The 16,771-nt window shown below is 46.8% G+C and overlaps 1 protein-coding gene across 3 annotated transcripts in view; it reads left to right on the top strand.

Annotated features, from left to right (window-relative positions):
- Nucleotides 1-2,042: 2,042 nt before the first annotated feature.
- Nucleotides 2,043-16,771, top strand: part of SATB2 (SATB homeobox 2) — a 131,999-nt gene continuing 117,270 nt past the window's right edge. For 2 of the 3 annotated variants that reach the window (XM_065670003.1, XM_065670001.1), the window contains exons 1-2: nucleotides 2,043-2,750; nucleotides 3,304-3,522. In XM_065670003.1, coding sequence (XP_065526075.1) covers nucleotides 3,354-3,522 — 169 coding nt within the window. In that variant the 5' untranslated portion in view covers nucleotides 2,043-2,750; nucleotides 3,304-3,353. Of the gene's footprint in view, nucleotides 2,751-2,993; nucleotides 3,065-3,303; nucleotides 3,523-16,771 lie in introns of those variants that run through there. The other variant, XM_065670002.1, reaches the window with a different exon arrangement.

Here is a 16,771-nt window from a genome sequence, read left to right as displayed (position 1 = left end):
CATCCGACAGCCCTCGGAGCCCCGACCCTGGCGGCGGCCCCCGCGCCCCTGCCTTCCGCTGGCCCCCGCCTCTTTCTGGCTCCCCCAAACTTCAGCCGGCGCCGGGATCCGGCTCCCACCCCCGTTCGCGGCTTGCTTGTCCCGGGGAAGGCTGGTACCGCATCCAGACTTTGGCGGCGGGTTCCCCTGCCCCTTCCGAGGAGGGAAGAGACGCGAGTGCTTCGGCCGGGGCGGGGGAAGCCGCACTCGGCGCTGCTTTTCGGGGTCGGACGTGGAGCGAAGCGATTATTTCTCTTACCCTGCCCGGGGATCCGCTGCTTCTCCCGGCACCGCTTCCAGGGAGTCCAGCGAGCCCCGAGCGCTCGGGCTTGTCACTGCCGCTCGGAGGGAACGAGGGGGGCTGCGCGGGGCCAGCGCCGGCCGTACTCCCGCGGGGGACCTGCCCTTCCCTCCTCCTCTTAACCCCAGGGCAGCACTGGAGGGGCTCGCCGCCCCGGGACGACTGCGTGCGGGCTCGGGGCTACCGCTGCTGCCCACCCTGCACTCCCCGGGCCTTCACGGGGCGGACGGAAACCTGCCGCCAGGGCTGCCTGGGGATGCTCCCTCCATGCCCGGAGCGGGGGGGGCTCCCCGACGCCCCTTACCCCCCATAACCCCCTCTTTTTTTGACCCTCCGGCGCCACCGTAAAAGGCAGAGCTCTTAAGGGGGCACGGCGGGGAGGGCGGTGCCCTGAAGGGAGCCAGCGGCGGACGGGAGGTGTGTGTGGGGGGCGGCAGTGGGCATCCCGGTGCCCACCGCGGCCCCTGCTTCCCCAACACCTCCCGTCTGCCTCACCCCTCCCGCGCTGGAGGGGATTTCCTCGGTCCACCTTAACGCGGGGCTCGTTCCACCGCCGGGCGGGGAGGGCTCGGCGGTTCGGGGCCGCCGGCTCATTCCCCTGCGCCCCCCGGGCCGGGCAGGGGGCGCTGCGAGCCCTCGGGGCGTGCTGCCGGGCATGGCCCCGCCGGGGGAAGCGCCCGCGCCGCCGTGCACCTTACACCCGAGGGGGAGGTGGCTGCTGCCGAGCGACCGGCGAGGCGACCGAGCCCGCCCCACCGCGACTTCCCCGCCGGAGCCTTTCCCTTCCCTCCGGCTGCACTTAGGCAGCGCTGTCATGCCCTACGCGGAGCACCGCTATTAAATAATTTAGCGGTGGCAGCAGCAGCGCTTCCCTGCCGGCTTGTCACCACCTCCCGGCCCCCACCATCAATTATTCAGGGCCAGCCCGGTAACTGCCTGGAGCTGGGCGCGGGGACGAGAGCGGCGGTGGGGCCCTACCTGCGGCCGGGCCGTGCCGCCCGCTGTCAGCTCCCCGGAGGAAGCGGGACCGGCCCTCGGGGCGGCAGCCCCCACCGCACCGAAAAGTTGCTGCCGCCTCGCCCCGGCCGGGAGAGGTTGCGGGAGGGTCCCCGCCGTCGCTCGTCGCCCCGAGAGGGTCCCGGTGTGGCAGGAGGTGGTGAGGCCGTACCGGCTGCGTCGGATCGACCCCGGCGCCTGGACTGGATGCCGGCGGCAGCTTTGCTCTCCCCGGTCTGTCCAGTCTCCCTAACTCCGGCTTCCCCTCTAAGACCCCTTTCCCCCCTTCCCCTTCTTCTCCCAGCTCCTCCTCCTCTCCTACTCCCCCGGCCCTCCCCCAGCCCGGCTGCCCCTGTCCTTGCGCCCTTCTGCCCCGGGTCTCCCCTGTCACCACCGCCTCGTCCTGCCGCGCTTCCCCTTCCCCACCCGGCCCGCCCTCCTCCCTCCGTGCGGCACCGCGCTCGCTTTTCGTGCGCGGGATGTATTATTTATTTATTGGTGTTTAATTTCCTGCCAGGTGGGTCTCTGCCTCCCACCCCTGGGCGCAGCGGGCCGGCCGCGCTGGGGCTGCGCGGGGCGGGCCGGACCCGGTGGGGGGGGTGGGCTGCTGCGCGCCCGTCTGCGCCCGATCCCGAGATAGCACCGAGACTTGATTTTTGCGGGGGGGCGGGAAGGGGGAGGGGTGTCGGAGGCGAGGAGGGGTGGCGATGTTTGGGATGCACAGCCCTGGGACGGGAGCGCCGCGCAGACAGACAGGCAGACACACACACACAGGCGTGCACACACACCAAACCCGAAACCAAGGACAACCCCAAAAAGGACTCACTCTGCCTCGATGACTCAACGCAACTAATAACCGTTTCTCCGCTCTCTGTGGCGACTCCCTCCTGCCGCTGCTGTCGCTGGCAGAGGAGGGAGCGATTGAAAGTGACACACCGGGGGCCGCCGCCGCCGCTTCCCCGCGCCGCCAGGCACCCGCCACCGCCGCGGAGCCCGGGGGAGCGGCGCTCCCTCCTCTTCTCCTCCCCCCGTCTCCCCCGGTATTGATTTTCTTCGCGGAAGGTGTGAGAAGTCGGCTCCCTCTCCCCTCTCCTCCGCGCCGCAGTCGGCGGCCCCGCGGCTCCCCGCCCCCTCGCCCCGACTTCCCCGCTCCGCTCCGCTCCGCTCGCTGCCCGGGATCCTCCGGGAAGGGGCTCTGGCCCCTGCCGCCCCGCGCAGCGCGGGCAGCCGCCCCGGCCCCGCCGCCTCGGCACCCCCGGAGGAGGGCAAGGAGGGGGCTGGGGGTGGGGGGAAGCAGTAGAAGGGAAGAAAGCGGCGTGAGAGGAGGAAGCAAGAAAACTTTCCACCCTGGATTCTCTACTTCTGATCCATGGACAGAGCCCAACTCAGCCAACTTACAGACAGGCTATAAGCAGTAAGTACAGCGGCAGCTCCCGGGAGCTGCTCGCTAGAGGCTTTTTCGCCAGCAGCCGGCTGCTCGGTGGCTGCACAGCTGGCTGGCGCGGGGGGGCCGTGCCAGCGGGGCCGCCCGGACTGAAAGCCTCTTCCCCGCGGCTCCCGGGGGCGGGCCGGGGCTGAGGCCGGACCCGGGGCAGCACCTGGCCGCGGCGGGCGGGTGGGCTGCCGGCCGGCCGGCCTGCCCGGCGCGATGGGGGGCCGGGGCGCAGCGTTGCCTGCCTCTGCCCGCCGCAGGTTGGGGCCGTGCAGCGGGACCCGCGGACCGAGCTGGTAAGGCGGCCCGTCCGGGCCGGGGCCGTCGAGGCCGAGCTGTTCGCTTTTAGCAGGGGTGCTTTCTCCGGCGGTGGGCGCCGGGCAGCATCGCGCTGGGCCGGGCACTCGCCCGGCTTCGCTGGGCTGAGCCGCCCGAGGGACGTGCTGCGGGGGCCTGAGCGGGCGAAAGGGACCCGGTGCCGGGCGGCGGTGCGGGCCGGCGGTCGCTGAAGCGCCCCTTGTTTCTCTTCCCCTAGGTCCGTGCTCCTTCTACTGCGACCTGCCAGCGGGAGCCGCGTCTCCGAGCATGGAGCGGAGGAGTGAGAGCCCCTGCCTGCGGGACAGCCCCGACAGAGGCAGCGGCAGCCCCGATGTCAAAGGGCCCCCTCCCGGGAAGGTGGCCAGACTGGAGCAGAACGGCAGCCCCATGGGCACCCGCGGGAGGCCCAACGGCGCCGTCACCAAGCCCGTGGGAGGTAACCATGCGGCCGCGCTCACGGCGACACCGCCGTCCGGCCCGGCCCGGCCCGGCTTGGCGGCCCCGCTGGCATGGGGGCAGTTGGCGGGCGGGTCGGCACCGTGCGCGGAGGGGCGGCAGGTTCGTGGGGCGGCCGCCGGGCTGCTGCCCGCTTTCCCTGGAAAGCGTTGAGCTGCTGAGCACCGCTGCGGTCTCGGGGTAGGACTGGTGCCGAGGTCTGCGGCGTGCAGAGCCCGCTCGGCAGAAGGCCACCTTCCCCAAGAGGCCACCCCTAGGCCCGAGCTCTGGCTGGGCGGCTCACAAAGGCCAGGCCTAATCCCGAGTTGGGCCGTCAGCGCTGGCGGATCGCGCCGGGGCAGCCCGCGGGCAGCACGCTGGCCTGGCCGGCGGCTCCCAGGGGCCCGGCGTCGTCTCCAGGTTAGGTGCGGGCAAGCGGGCTGCGTTCGCTGGGTGCGGGTGGCATGAGTTACGTATGTTACACCCACCGCCACAGCGCTGAGAGCAGGGTCCCCGGGGTGGGAAAAACGGCAGCGTTTATGTTTGCATTTAGGGATATGTTTGGGGTGGTTTTAGTTTCAGTGAGTAGCGTTTTGTAGCCGTTGTGAAAGAGGACAGGGCAAAACGCGGGCAGGGTTTAACTCTTTAAGCCAAATTACTGAGCATTAGTTGTTCAGCATTCCTGCGATTCTCTAGAATACTTCAACTTTCATAAGTACTTCGGTATCTAGTTGGTGGTCAGTTCTGTGTTTAGAGCATGTTTAAGTAACGCTTGTGGTTGCTTTTATTTTCCCTTTTGCTCCAAGCAGCTAAACTTTCCAGTCACTTCTCCTAAATACCCTCTTTTTTTTTTTTCATCTTGACTCTGATGTTGCGTTTAACACGGTGTTCCTCATGTTAGGAAAATACCTTTAAAAATCTTGGAATTAGCCAGATGCTGTGAGCAAAATAATGCAGGGCAGGCCACAAATAACTTGACCTTAAAAAAAAATCCACCTCCTTGTATTTATGTTTTAAAATGTGCAGCGTGGCAACACATAAATGTACTTGCTTCTACACAAAGAGTTTGTGTAAATGACACTTCAGGAGATACTTTGATATGGTCATCACATGACTCTCTATTACGTGAGGTTTATTTAGCGATTTTACCATTAGATGCTTGTTTTAGACCTCTTTGGCTCAATAGGCTTCCTAATTGCTGAAGTTTGCTAAGGGGCTGCAGATTTTATTTCATTTTAAAAACGTAGGATTCATTTATGTGCCTAATGAAGGGTAAGAGATCTCACCATTTTTTTATGTTTCTTGGATGACTGTATGTCTGGGTTTTTAACGTCTGCTTTGTGTTCTGCTGTTATGGGAAAAGAAGAATCAGCTTTGCAGTGAAAGACCTGTAGTACTATTCCATTTACAAATCGGTGGAGGAATAATCTGTTGAATAATTGTTAAAATGAACTAGTTAATCATGTGAAAAGTAATAGATGTAGTTTTGGATGCCTTTCTTGAGACTGAGGCGTTATAACTGATTTTAAAGAGAATGTGAGAGCTGGAACAAAAATCTTTTTCCTGGGGGCACTTATAGAAATATACTTTAAAGAAACATTTTTAAATGTTTTGGAATATATGTTGCTTTCTAATTGCAGCTGTCTTAGCCAAGAGAAATTCACTGGCTTGTATAGCTATATTGGTGGTTCAGCTTGAATCTGGCCTGTTAAGTTATGGAAGATTTCTTCCACTTAAGACAAAGACTCTCATTTCTGAAAGCGAACTTTTAAGAGCTTGCGTTTTCGTTCATTGCTCTTAAGCTCGTTTATAAACTTGGAGTAGATTGGAGTGTAAAAGTGTGTAGGAATAGGAAATACAGGAGGCATTTTATTATTTTTTTGTTGCTCCTTAGCTGGTGTTCTTTAAGCAGTCTCAATCTCTTTGGTTTTAGGCTATTCATAATAAAGTTTATTCATTACTCCTTATTGATACTGAAAGCAAAAAGAAAATTATCTTTGTGTGAATACTTACCTAGGTTCTATAATACTCAATACTAAATTAGTTAAGCCGGATTTTTTTTAATAAGATAATGGTGCTGTTTAAAATTGATTTCATTTTTTTTTCCTCCTGGAACTGCTCTCAAGATAAATCAGCATAGTTAATTTCCAGAGGTTTTTTTTTTCTCTGCTCTTTGCCAGTTTGATCTTTAAGAACCTGTGTGACCAAGTGATCTTTTTCTGAATGCGGACCACACCGGTTCGGGTATTTCTGGAAATCTGTGTCTTTGCAGTGATCACTGTGGTGTTGGTCATTTTTTCACTTGAGTTGTGGAACGCAGCTGTAGACGTTTGTGGAGATGCTGACTTAACATACTGGCAAATTAGTGTAAAATGTCTCTTCAGAGAAATATTAATAAAGGCTATTTTAGTATTGCTCCTAGTGTCTGATAAAAAGGAAACTGTTGAAAATCGTACTGAAATGACGTCTAAGGCTTCAGTTGTCAGTCTTTCAGTTTATTTGTATTTTTCAAGCTCTAAGAAGCGCTAGTATTTATTGAATGTGAATTTAATTTGGGAAAGAAATGAAATATTTTTTTCTGGAAACTAGAGACCATTTTAGGTTTTATTTTATTTTAATTTTATAAAGTGTATCTGAAGCTTTTGAAAGCAAAGACAGATGCTAGCAATTCCTTTTTTCATCTCTTTTTGGGCCTTAGGTATGTAAATGCTGAAATTCCTTCCTACTTGTCAAGGGGCTTTTTGGTGTAATAATATCTGTTTCTGAACTTAATCCCTGAGAGCGGAGCAATAAGCTCTCAACTAACTGGTGCTATGATGAGCCTGATGACCTTTGGTAACAAGTTTTATAATCGTAGTGTTTGCTACAATTATTTTTCCAGTGACTTCCCTGAGAAACAGAGAAATATTGTAGTGCTGTAGGTGTTTTTAGCTTTCTCCTAAGGTTTATGAGTGAAAAAATGTATTAAAATAAGCTTTTGTAGTGCAGACAGAAAATCAATTATTCTCATGAGAAATTTTGCCTTATGACTCTCCTTTTTTTTGTCCCTAACCTGAATGTACTTAATTCAAAGGGCCATTATAGCAGCAATAATAAACTAGTGAAGGTCACTAAAAAGATAAACGGGGTCTTAAAGGTTGTGTTTAATAGGGGATTTAAAAGTTTTGGTACTGTTTACGATGTTGTTAGCGTCAGTTCAGTGTGTTAAAGAGTCCAGTTTCAGTTTGCCTGACTAACCCAATGCTTTCTAAAATGTTTCAGCAGTTATCTAAGCAGTCTGTTTAAAAACCTGCATGTAATAAAGCACAAGTGTTCAGATGTTCAGGAGAGGCAGGTTTTAGAAAGGTCCCTGGCAAAAAAAGGCTTATATCGCTTTAAAAAACATATGAAGCCTGGGAGAGAGTTTAGAGCAAGCAAGAGCACTATGGTGTTGACAGCTTTATATCCCTGTTGGGTAACATTCACTTACTAGAATTGGCGTCTCCTCTCAGTTAGTAATTCACTCCATAAGGATTAAAAAAAAAAAAGGGAATGATTAATGGCTAGGAAACGTATATTTACAAAATTGTTGATTGCAGTTCATGAACCTGTTTATATATAAGTGGATGTGCTTATATATGTGTATGCGTTGGTTTTGAAGAGCATAGATAATAAGCATCGGAAACCACTGGATGCAGCTTAAAATGCCAGTGTGCAAAATGAACTGTTTTGAAGTTTGGTTTTGCTGAAATAGAAACGTAGAACCAAAATATAGCCAAGAGAAGGTGTTCAAATTTGGAGCAGGAAATAATTGCAAAAAATTTGCTGGGTAGGTTAGTTTCATGCAGCCTGATAGTAATACATTCTTACTGATGTAAGCGTTAAAATGTGTGATTCAATTTGGAGAATAGTAACAGAGGAGAAAACTTTCAGGCAATTAATCCTGAATGGTATGTTCGGGATGATCGGTAGCTGTGGTTACCGTGCTTGTACAAACTCAGATGCACCAGAGATTGTATGCAGTAACTCTTCAGAGGGCTGCTGCTGATTGCTGTAAGCCCAGTAAAGTTCTGGTGTGTTGCAGTCTTGTCTGCTTAGGTGTAGTTAGAAATCTGTTTTAATATGTCTCTGGGGTGACAGAAATGCCGACTGAGGATGGTTGAAGAGCTGTTTGTCAAAATCCAGTTTGAATATTTCGGCAAAATTGTCATAGGGTTTGTGCTACCTTTTATATACTTTACGAGGACTTAAAGTACTTTACTGGAGAGAAAATCCACTTCTGTACAATTTGATCAAATTTGCTCCTCAGTTCTAAGCGGTTAGTTAACATTAAGCTCTAAATGGTATCCTGAAGGGAGTAAGGAGGCATGTTTCACTTGTCCTTACCAATTGAGTAAAGTGAAAGGTTAAGTTTTAGATATGTCTTCTTGCCTGGATTCTTGATGAAGAATATCTTCCTGCTGCCTGGAAGAAGTACACATCAAGATATAGAAGCGTGAAAGCCACAACTCCTTGTTAGTTCAGGAAACAGCAGAATGGGAATGTATTTTATGTTTTTTCTGTTGCAAAAGAGTTGGAAAATGTTGCTTTGTACTTTGATATAATTCTGTAGGGATTATGAGGAAATGTAAATTCTTGGATTTTACGTGTTTCTGATACATAAGGAGGAAGAGGCTTCTCATTAAGCAGGAACAGTAAGAAAAGAGAGACAGTGATTTCTTTTTCATGCCTGATGGCTAAAAATGTGTTTCTGGTCTTTTTGCTGTTTTCCACCCCCACCCCCCTTTTCCAATCGGATTATGTCATGTAAATAGAATAAACAGAGCAGTCACTCCTGTAGAGTCATGTAGTGTATCAGCTGTATTTTTTGCTGAGGTTGAAAAAAATAGTCTTTATGTGTTTCAGTACTTGGTCTGTTATTAAAATAAAGACACAGTTGGTTAAAATACACATCCAATTGAACATACGCATTAAACAGAATATAGGGTATCCACCCATTTGGTGACCTAGGCATAATTTGATGTTTGGAGTAATTTTGGAACTCTAAGTTGCATCTGCAGAAAGCCACTGACAGTTTTGAATTCAAGATTTAAGATTTAGCTGTAGTAAGATTTTATTGTTTCCCACAACAATTCCTAAGTGTGTCATCTCCCCGCTTCCTCCCCACCCCATACCCATGGCCACGTTAGTTAACTGGACGATGTTATTTCTCATCGTGGACTAAAGGAAAGAAAAAGAAATCAGCATCTTTGAAAAAGTCAACATTAATTCTCCCCCCATGGCTTTATAAATTGGGTCCTGCTTTTTCTTAGTTTCGCTGGGATGGAGCAGAATATATTTACTACCAATTACTTATAGGGCAATTGTTCGAAAATGCCTGCTAAGGTGGGTCTGTGAGTGACTCCCCAGAATTGTTTTATGCCTGAAGAAGATGGCAAAATCGTATTAAAACCTATAAAGATGCCAGTGAGGAAACGTGCTTTCAGGAAATTAAATAGCAACATATTTCTCACTCAGAATGTAGATGGATTCAGACACTGAAGGAGGAAAAGCAGGATTAAGCTTCTATTCTTACAAATAAACACTTAAAGGTGAGGTATAAAGATTCCTAAATAGTTAAATTTTGGGAGTCTTTGTATTATATGTAAATTATTTTACTGTGCTGATTATTTTATCTGGATTTGAAAGTAGAAAAACCTGGCATAATGTAATTGTAATCAAGTCATCATTTCAGCAGACAGCTATGTCATATTTAAATCTTATAGTCTGTAGCACAGACTTTCAGATGGTATCAGTTACTTTAAAATACCTTCGAAAGTGTTTAATACTCTTCATGGAGATGCTAGTCTGAATATTTATTTTTGCAGTAACTTTCTGGCATTGCTGTTTTCCTTAAAGCTGTCTGTGTGGAATGAGGAGGAAAAAGGCCACAATGGTGATTTGGAGCTTAAATAAAGTACTTGGACCAGTAAGGTTCTTGTCACTCCCATTGACACAGAAGACGGTAATACAATATGGCATCTATGATGTTGTAAAATGAAGACAGGTTTACTGCAGTCAGGTATTTATATTTGCCGATCAGCTGTGCGACCTGTTTAGGAAAATTCTTATTTTTGTGATTGAGGAGTCCCCAACCTGCTTTTAAATCTTATTTTTAAACGTTTCAAAATAACTGAAAAATCTGTAAAACTTGGGAAGATTTTATTTTGAATCCCTAATTGCAAGGCATAGATAAGTTAGGCCTTTAATTACCGTCCCTTATAATTTAGTTAAATTAGTAACTACTGCTGTGTTTTAGGATTAAAGGCCCAGATTTTCAAGGTATAAAGTATTACCAAGTCCCTTTGAATTGATACGATGGGGGTTTGTTCAAGATAACCTGTGCCTGATTCAGACTCTGTAAGTACCGAACAAGCGTGCTCTCCTTTAGAATCTCAGAGTGGTTTTGAAACCAGCCTGCTGTGTTGAACAAGGAACCGATGCCCTTTCTAGCTTAGAAAAAACTGTCTTGTTGTAATTGGTTCCTACTGCATGAAATGTCCTGGGTCAGCTGCATCGTCCCCACAGTGACGTGTCACTAGTGCAGATGGAAGGAATAGCCACAGCAGACAAAAGGCAGCTGAGTATGTGATGGCTTTTGAGAAACGTTTTCTAGCCTTTAGACATACTAAAAACATTGCCCTCCAACAAGCTTTGTACTTGTTGCAGAACGCTCATCAGCAACATCTCTGCTGAGGGGTTCCATACAAATGAGTTTACATTGATTAGTGGTACGCAAGGCAGAAAATACGCTTTGCTGTTTAATTCGGGGGAAATTGTTAGCACATCTAGCTGGGGTTCTGGTGGCCATTCACAAGTACTGACTGCTTTAATGCATGCTATGTTCTCAGCCAGCAGGTCATGTTGTCCATATTATCCCAGTTCTATACTTAGGAATTTCTTGGGTTTTTTTAGTTCCTAGGTTTGTACCAAAGCACAGACTGCAGCTGTTTTGTGTGCTTTGTCCGTGTCTTCATTTGTACTCATCCAAATACTAGTAAAGGGAGAGTATTTAGTTTCATATATCCCATTTTAATTCCTTCATTCTAGAGAACTTTGAAAAACCCCGTGAGCTAGTATTCTAAGTTGTTTTTTTATTTCTAAATACCTGTACTAACTCTGCTGGTATCCCCTGAAGGTTTATAAACATACCAAGATGTTAGCTTTTGTCTATTAGCAATTTAAGGCTGCTAACATTGTGAAACCCTTAGAAGCAATGTTTGGAAGTTGGTGGGTTTTGTTTTGTTTCGTTTGAGTTTATTCTTAGTATAATTCTTACTCGTGACTGTTAAAGATGTGAACATTGATGTTGCTAATATTTAAGGACTCGGTAAAATCTCTTTCCAGAAGGCATTTCCACTTGGTATAAGGCTACACAAATAATTTACAGAATTGCGTAAAAGATGAAGCAAGAGCCCTGCATTGCTAATACTGTGAGCTGGGCAGAGATCTCGTGTCTGAACTCAAGATGTATTTTAAATTTCCTGGCAAATGCTGAATGATTGTTGATGTTACATGCAGTGATGTTAGGAAAAGGAGATTGTCATTATTTGTAGATGCTGTATGAACGGAACAGAAAGAACTCGAGGAAAATAGGCAGATAGCTCTAGATAGAGTTTAAGCACATGACTTGTTTTATAAATAGAAAATTACCTAATAGTAAAAATTGTCAGTCACTTCGCTCTAAGTGATGTTCTTGTATTAGATGGACATGCAATATTAAACAGTGTGAGCACGACTACCTTGTTAGTAGCAATGTCAGCAAGGTAAAACAGCTCAGAAAGAGATTAATAAAAATAACCTGTCAGACTATATTTTGTATGAAGCTGCAGCACCTCCTGAGATAACCGTACTCCCACTGCATTTTCAGAGTGCAGTAGAAATGTCTTGTACTTAAATATGCTCCCTCCTTATTTGTTCCCCAAAGACACACGCTGAGATGAAAAGGCAGTCTATTGACAGCAGATCTTTTCAAAAGTACTAAATCTGGCAAGAAATGTTGTGAGGGGAGTTTCTTGTATGAAACCCCATGATTCGTATCGCTGCATACAGCCACAAGGTTGCTTTCTCTCTCTCAGACATTCTGTTCTACTTGGGTAATGTTGAGAAGCGGACGGATTAGTCTGTCTTTACTTGCGTATAGCCGATACTTCACTCTCTGGAAGTTGCTGACTTTGTCTGCATTTGGAGGGAAACTTCAGCTAAGTGAGGAGACTCACACAGAAGTATTTACCATCCTGGTAATTTAAACTCACAGAAAGTGTTTTGTCATAAATTTAGTTGACAGGCATATATTGGAAATGAAGCATGTCGTTTTCAAAACTATAACCAGACTATTTTTTGAGAGTCATATAAATTCATATTTTGAGCATATTTTGGTTTATATGCATTTCCATTATTTATATATTAAAACTAGATGTGCACAGTTTCCAGCCTTATTATTTTGAGTGGTTATTAAGAAATGTAGTTATAAATGATGAGTTATACACTACTTTGGAGTAAAAGGTGATTTTCATAATGTCTCTTCCCAACTTACAAATAACTTTTTTGCCATAATACAAACATGCTAGCAGAGCAACATGATAGATGTCTCTTTAAGTATCGTAGTAAAAGAAAATGACTCGTATTCAGAGGCTGTGGATAGTTTATGTTGTTTTGGACCCATTTCCCAAGCAGTGATCGAAAACAGATTACAATAACAATTATACAGTCAGAAGATGCAATATCCATTTCTGTTTTAATTGAGTGAAAGAATAATAAAAACATCATTAAGAAAAATGAGGTGGACCTGTCATACACTCTACCAATTTTTAGGCTTAGAGAAAATGCAGAGTAACAGAAGTGTGGGCTTTTTTATTTTATTTTTTAATTTTTAATTTTTTTTTTAAAGCAGAGTTTGTTGTTCAAGCTTGCAGTCTGGATGGTAGACTTTGTATGGGCTCCTGTGAGCAAGTATGTAGTAAGAAGAGGTGCTACTTGACAGTAACGCTCAAGTTAGGCATTATCTGAGTGTCCGAGTTTGGCGTAATAATGAGTGTAATGTTGCTGTCATTGGTTTGAACCTTCCCGATTATATTGATATGATCACGGTGTCAAGCTTGACTTGCCAAATAGGTGAGCTCAGAGAATGCCGTGGATAGGTAGAAAGTAGTAAGAATGACTTCTTTCTCCTTCAGAATAACAAGGTGTGCTACTTTATGGTTTGCGGGTTTTTTTCCCATTACTTTTGCCTCTGGAGATCTGTGGATGTATATGCCAGTAAGAGTACCTGGTCTCTTAAGCCAGCGCTGCCTGGGGACTGACTCTTCTGTGACTCTTCAGCTGCCTCACCATCTTGGTCTACTGATTAAATCCTATAAAGGGAAAGGCTTCATGCTGGGTGGCACTTTTCCTTGAGAAAGGACCTGAATGTAGTTGAGGGCCCAAAGCTAAGGGAAGCTGGCTCTCCATTTTCCTCGAAGCTGAGTCCTGGAGCTGTAAGCAGAAGTGTCCTTTCTGCCATACCATACGTTGGGAGAGATTGATCCTCTGTACGGTAACCTTGGTTCTCGTCGTGTACCATGCAGTTTTATAAATCAACATTTGGAATGGCATCCGAAAGTGAACCGGGAGCCAGTTCAGCCTTTGGAGAGCAGATGTAATCTGCTTTCTTTGGCTAACACCTCTCAGCAAGCACATGCATTTGCACTAGCAGAAGTGTCTGATTCTCCAGGGTAGCTCTGTGTATGTAATGTTGTAGCAATTCAGCCTGTTGAACCCCAAAAGCATGGAATGCTGACTTTTCAAGAAGTGGGTCTAAACACAGTAGGTCGGCCTGTAGGTAGGTCCTTCCCACTTTCTCCCTAAAATACTGTTAAGTGGCTGAACAAAGTAAGTGTACTGTGCATACCTGAGAAAGAGGATGTACCTGTTAACTCTTTCTTTGTTCCTTGACCTCTTGACTTGTTTGATAAAGATGTTGTAGTTATTAAAAGCTGTTAGGCTAGTGTGACCTGCTGGCTGATAAAAGGTGAATATTCCTAAAAGAATGATGTTCAAATGGATAGATGTCAAACGTGTGATCTTGTCTGTGTGAAAATGAGGAGTGTTTCCCTCACAGCTCTTGATCTTCTGTCCTTGAAAAAGAAAGAACACGAGAGAATGCCACTCAGAACTTGCTTTCTCTCTGCAGGGGTGTGGGGTGTGGAAGATGGAAATCCTAAGAAAAGGCCAAGCCCCAGATGCCAGTTCCTGACCCATAGCGGGCCACGGGTGCAGGCTGTCTGAAGATGCTCTGTATATTGACTGGTGAAAAAGGAGACAGAGGGAGAAGTTAGCTGCTTTCTAGTGAACCAAGTCACACAGTGGCTCCTGCTCTTTCTTGGTTGCGGTTCACTCCATTTATTTTCCCACTGATGATCTGATGAAGATTTCTGTGGTCTCCTTACCCCAGAAGAATACCATCTAGTAATGATGTTGCCATAGCAGTAGCTGAAAGCATAGCAGGGTGAAGGGCTCCATCAGTAATCATTGAGTTTGATGACATTTATTCTGAGACAGAGTTTAATGTGGCTTGTCCTATTGTGTGCATACTTGTAACTTTTGCCCATAACCAGTTCTGCCGTATCTGTTGATGTTGTCATTTAGAAATGAGGTTTTCTAATGCTGCCAGTATTTAAAAGACATGAGGGAGAGCAGCAAGGATTACAATGGTTACAGATGCGTTCAGCTTGTCTTACAGCTGGAGCCTGCCATTAGGCTTGCAGATAGTGATGTAGGTGCAGTAGCTCCATTAGACTCTCCATCAGCTCTATCTGGTGACATAAAGGAGGGGTGATATGATTTCTTCTTGCCAAGGGGGTGATTCACAGAGGAATGGACATAAAGAAGAAAAGAGCTTGCTGGTGGGTCCCAGTGGAGATCCCAAAGCCGGCCCGAGCGTGGTACGCAGCTCTGCTCCAGAAATAAAACCTCAAACCAGCTACAAAAGCTCTTCTGTTACATTCCAGGGGACTTATCCCAGTACCAGGAGACTGGTTAATAGAGCCTTCATTAAAATGGTTTTGCTAGAAGATGTTTTTTTTTCTTTAAAAATTGCATAACATGGTGGATCTGCTAGCACCACCAAAGTTAAGGGCTTATTAGTGGTTCCAGTTTTCAGGGTTTAAAAATGTTGGTCATTAAAATTAATTCTGGGTGGAACTTGGCTTAGAGAGTCTTAGCCCCTTAGGCGAGTTTTGTTACGTAGTTAAGAGAAGAGCAACACAAAGCAGTCCCCCAACCTAAAAACCCCTCCCGAACCCTAAGCTTGTTTTTAAGTTACAGAAACCAAAGCCTAAGACTTATAGGAAATTAATGGCTTAAGATGATTTTTAAAAACCCCACCAGTTTAGTTTAAAAGTGTTTCCCTCACTGGTTTTTAGTGAAATTAGTGTATTTTCCATTAATTCATAATGTAAAGTACTGCTGTGGGGTATTTTGTCTTCTTTTTTTACTGGGAAACAAGTTGAAACAGCTGAGATGTTTTACTTAGGAAAAATGTAGCCATTGTGTCTTCACCATTGCCTTTTGCCATGAATGCTTGGACTCGGTGATCTTGTGTGTCCTGTCCAACCTTCATTATTCCATGGCTGGGTTCTATGAATTGGGAAGCCTGCACATGGTTCTGGCTGAGGGCATGGTGCTGGTATTGCCCGGGGCATTGCTGCAAGTCTGGGGGGGCTGGCAGGGGAAGCTGAGCTTTCCACTAGAGCAGCACACGGCTGTTTGTGCTGCCTTCTGACTCAGGCTCCCTTAGAGCCCTGTTTTGAGGTTACCATTGCTCTCGCGTCTCACTGATTTAGGTGGAGAGCTGAAGGCAGTTTATTCTCCTGTTTAATTGCTTCTCCCTCTTGGCTGCCCTGTGCGTGGCTGTCCCTGGGTTCACCGGGTGACACAAAGTGCCTCAGCGTTGGGTTCAGATTCGAATTACGGGTTGAGTTAGTGCAACTAGTTTAGCAAAGGAGGGTAGTTACCAGAAGCAGCTGATCCACTTTGACTAACAAAAGGTCTCATCTTCCATGAGTAATAACACTTCTGTCCCAGGCACGCAGCCGGAGAGGCTGTGCTAGAGGTAAATACTCCGTATCCCCTCTCAGTTTCCCATTTCTCATTTGTCTCAGCACATGCTCTCAATGTGGCTTTTCTTTTATACTGTTTTTCTTGAGAAACTCAAGTATTATCAAATCAAGTTACGAGTTTCATAATATGTTTCTGTGGTGGAATAGCGGCCTGGAATATTTCGTGTTAAACAGTAAAGCTGTTATTTCAGCTAGGAGAAGGATTCCTTGGCTAGTTAAGCTGTCAGAAGCAGGGGACATCTGCAGAGATGTTAGTGACTTCTTTATAAGATTTCCTGAGATCTGGGATAGTTGCGGTGGTTTGGAGACTGAAGCCACAGAAAGGACTGGAAGCTGAAGAAGGATGTAAATAATACCTTGTGGTTTGCATTCACCATTGGCTAAAGTATAATATGTAGAAATGCATTTCCTGCCTCCAGATTTATTGAATATGCAAAGCCAGAAAAAATAACTGAGGAGGAGGAGAGAGATATTGTCCTTAGTTTTACTTCCTCTGGCCCTCCTAAGAAGAAAATTCTACAATGTAATGTTATTTAAGCTGATTTTGTTTCTTTGGCAAACGTCGTATTAAAGTCATCTGCGGACTGAGCTCTTCTTTACCAAATTACATCCTGGAACAAATTATTTGCAACGGGCTTATAAACCCATGAAGAGTGGGAGTTTAAGAGCATTGCATTGCTGGTTATATGCAAAATGAGATATCTCACGTTTTATCTGGAGCACACGGGAGAGCAGAGGATTAGCAGGAAGTAAGGTCCTTGTTTTTAAACAAAACCTTTTGCTATAATGAGGTCCTTGATGCTTTTGTTTTGCATAGGATTGTATGGTTGCAAAGATCCTGATACAGTGTCATGTATTTGACAGAGAGATTTCCCACTGGCCCCTGTCAGTGTACACACGCAGCTTTCTTCACGTGGTTCCGAGTGGTTAGTGACAAACAACTGCAAAGTCATTCCTGCAGTCCCCATTAAAAAAGATTTACAGGGAAAGAATTCCCAGCCTCATAATGAGACTGTTGTAAGCTGATGCTCAATATGTAAATGGCTGAAACACAGCCCATTTACCCAAACCAAGCATTTATTGTAAATAAGTTAAGTGCCGACAGCTTATATTCTGTCCGATTTAATTATATTT

This window comes from Lathamus discolor, chromosome 3, assembly GCF_037157495.1.
Source record: "Lathamus discolor isolate bLatDis1 chromosome 3, bLatDis1.hap1, whole genome shotgun sequence".
Classification (NCBI taxonomy): Eukaryota; Metazoa; Chordata; class Aves; order Psittaciformes; family Psittacidae; genus Lathamus; species Lathamus discolor.
This window is presented reverse-complemented; position numbering and strand designations above follow the sequence as displayed.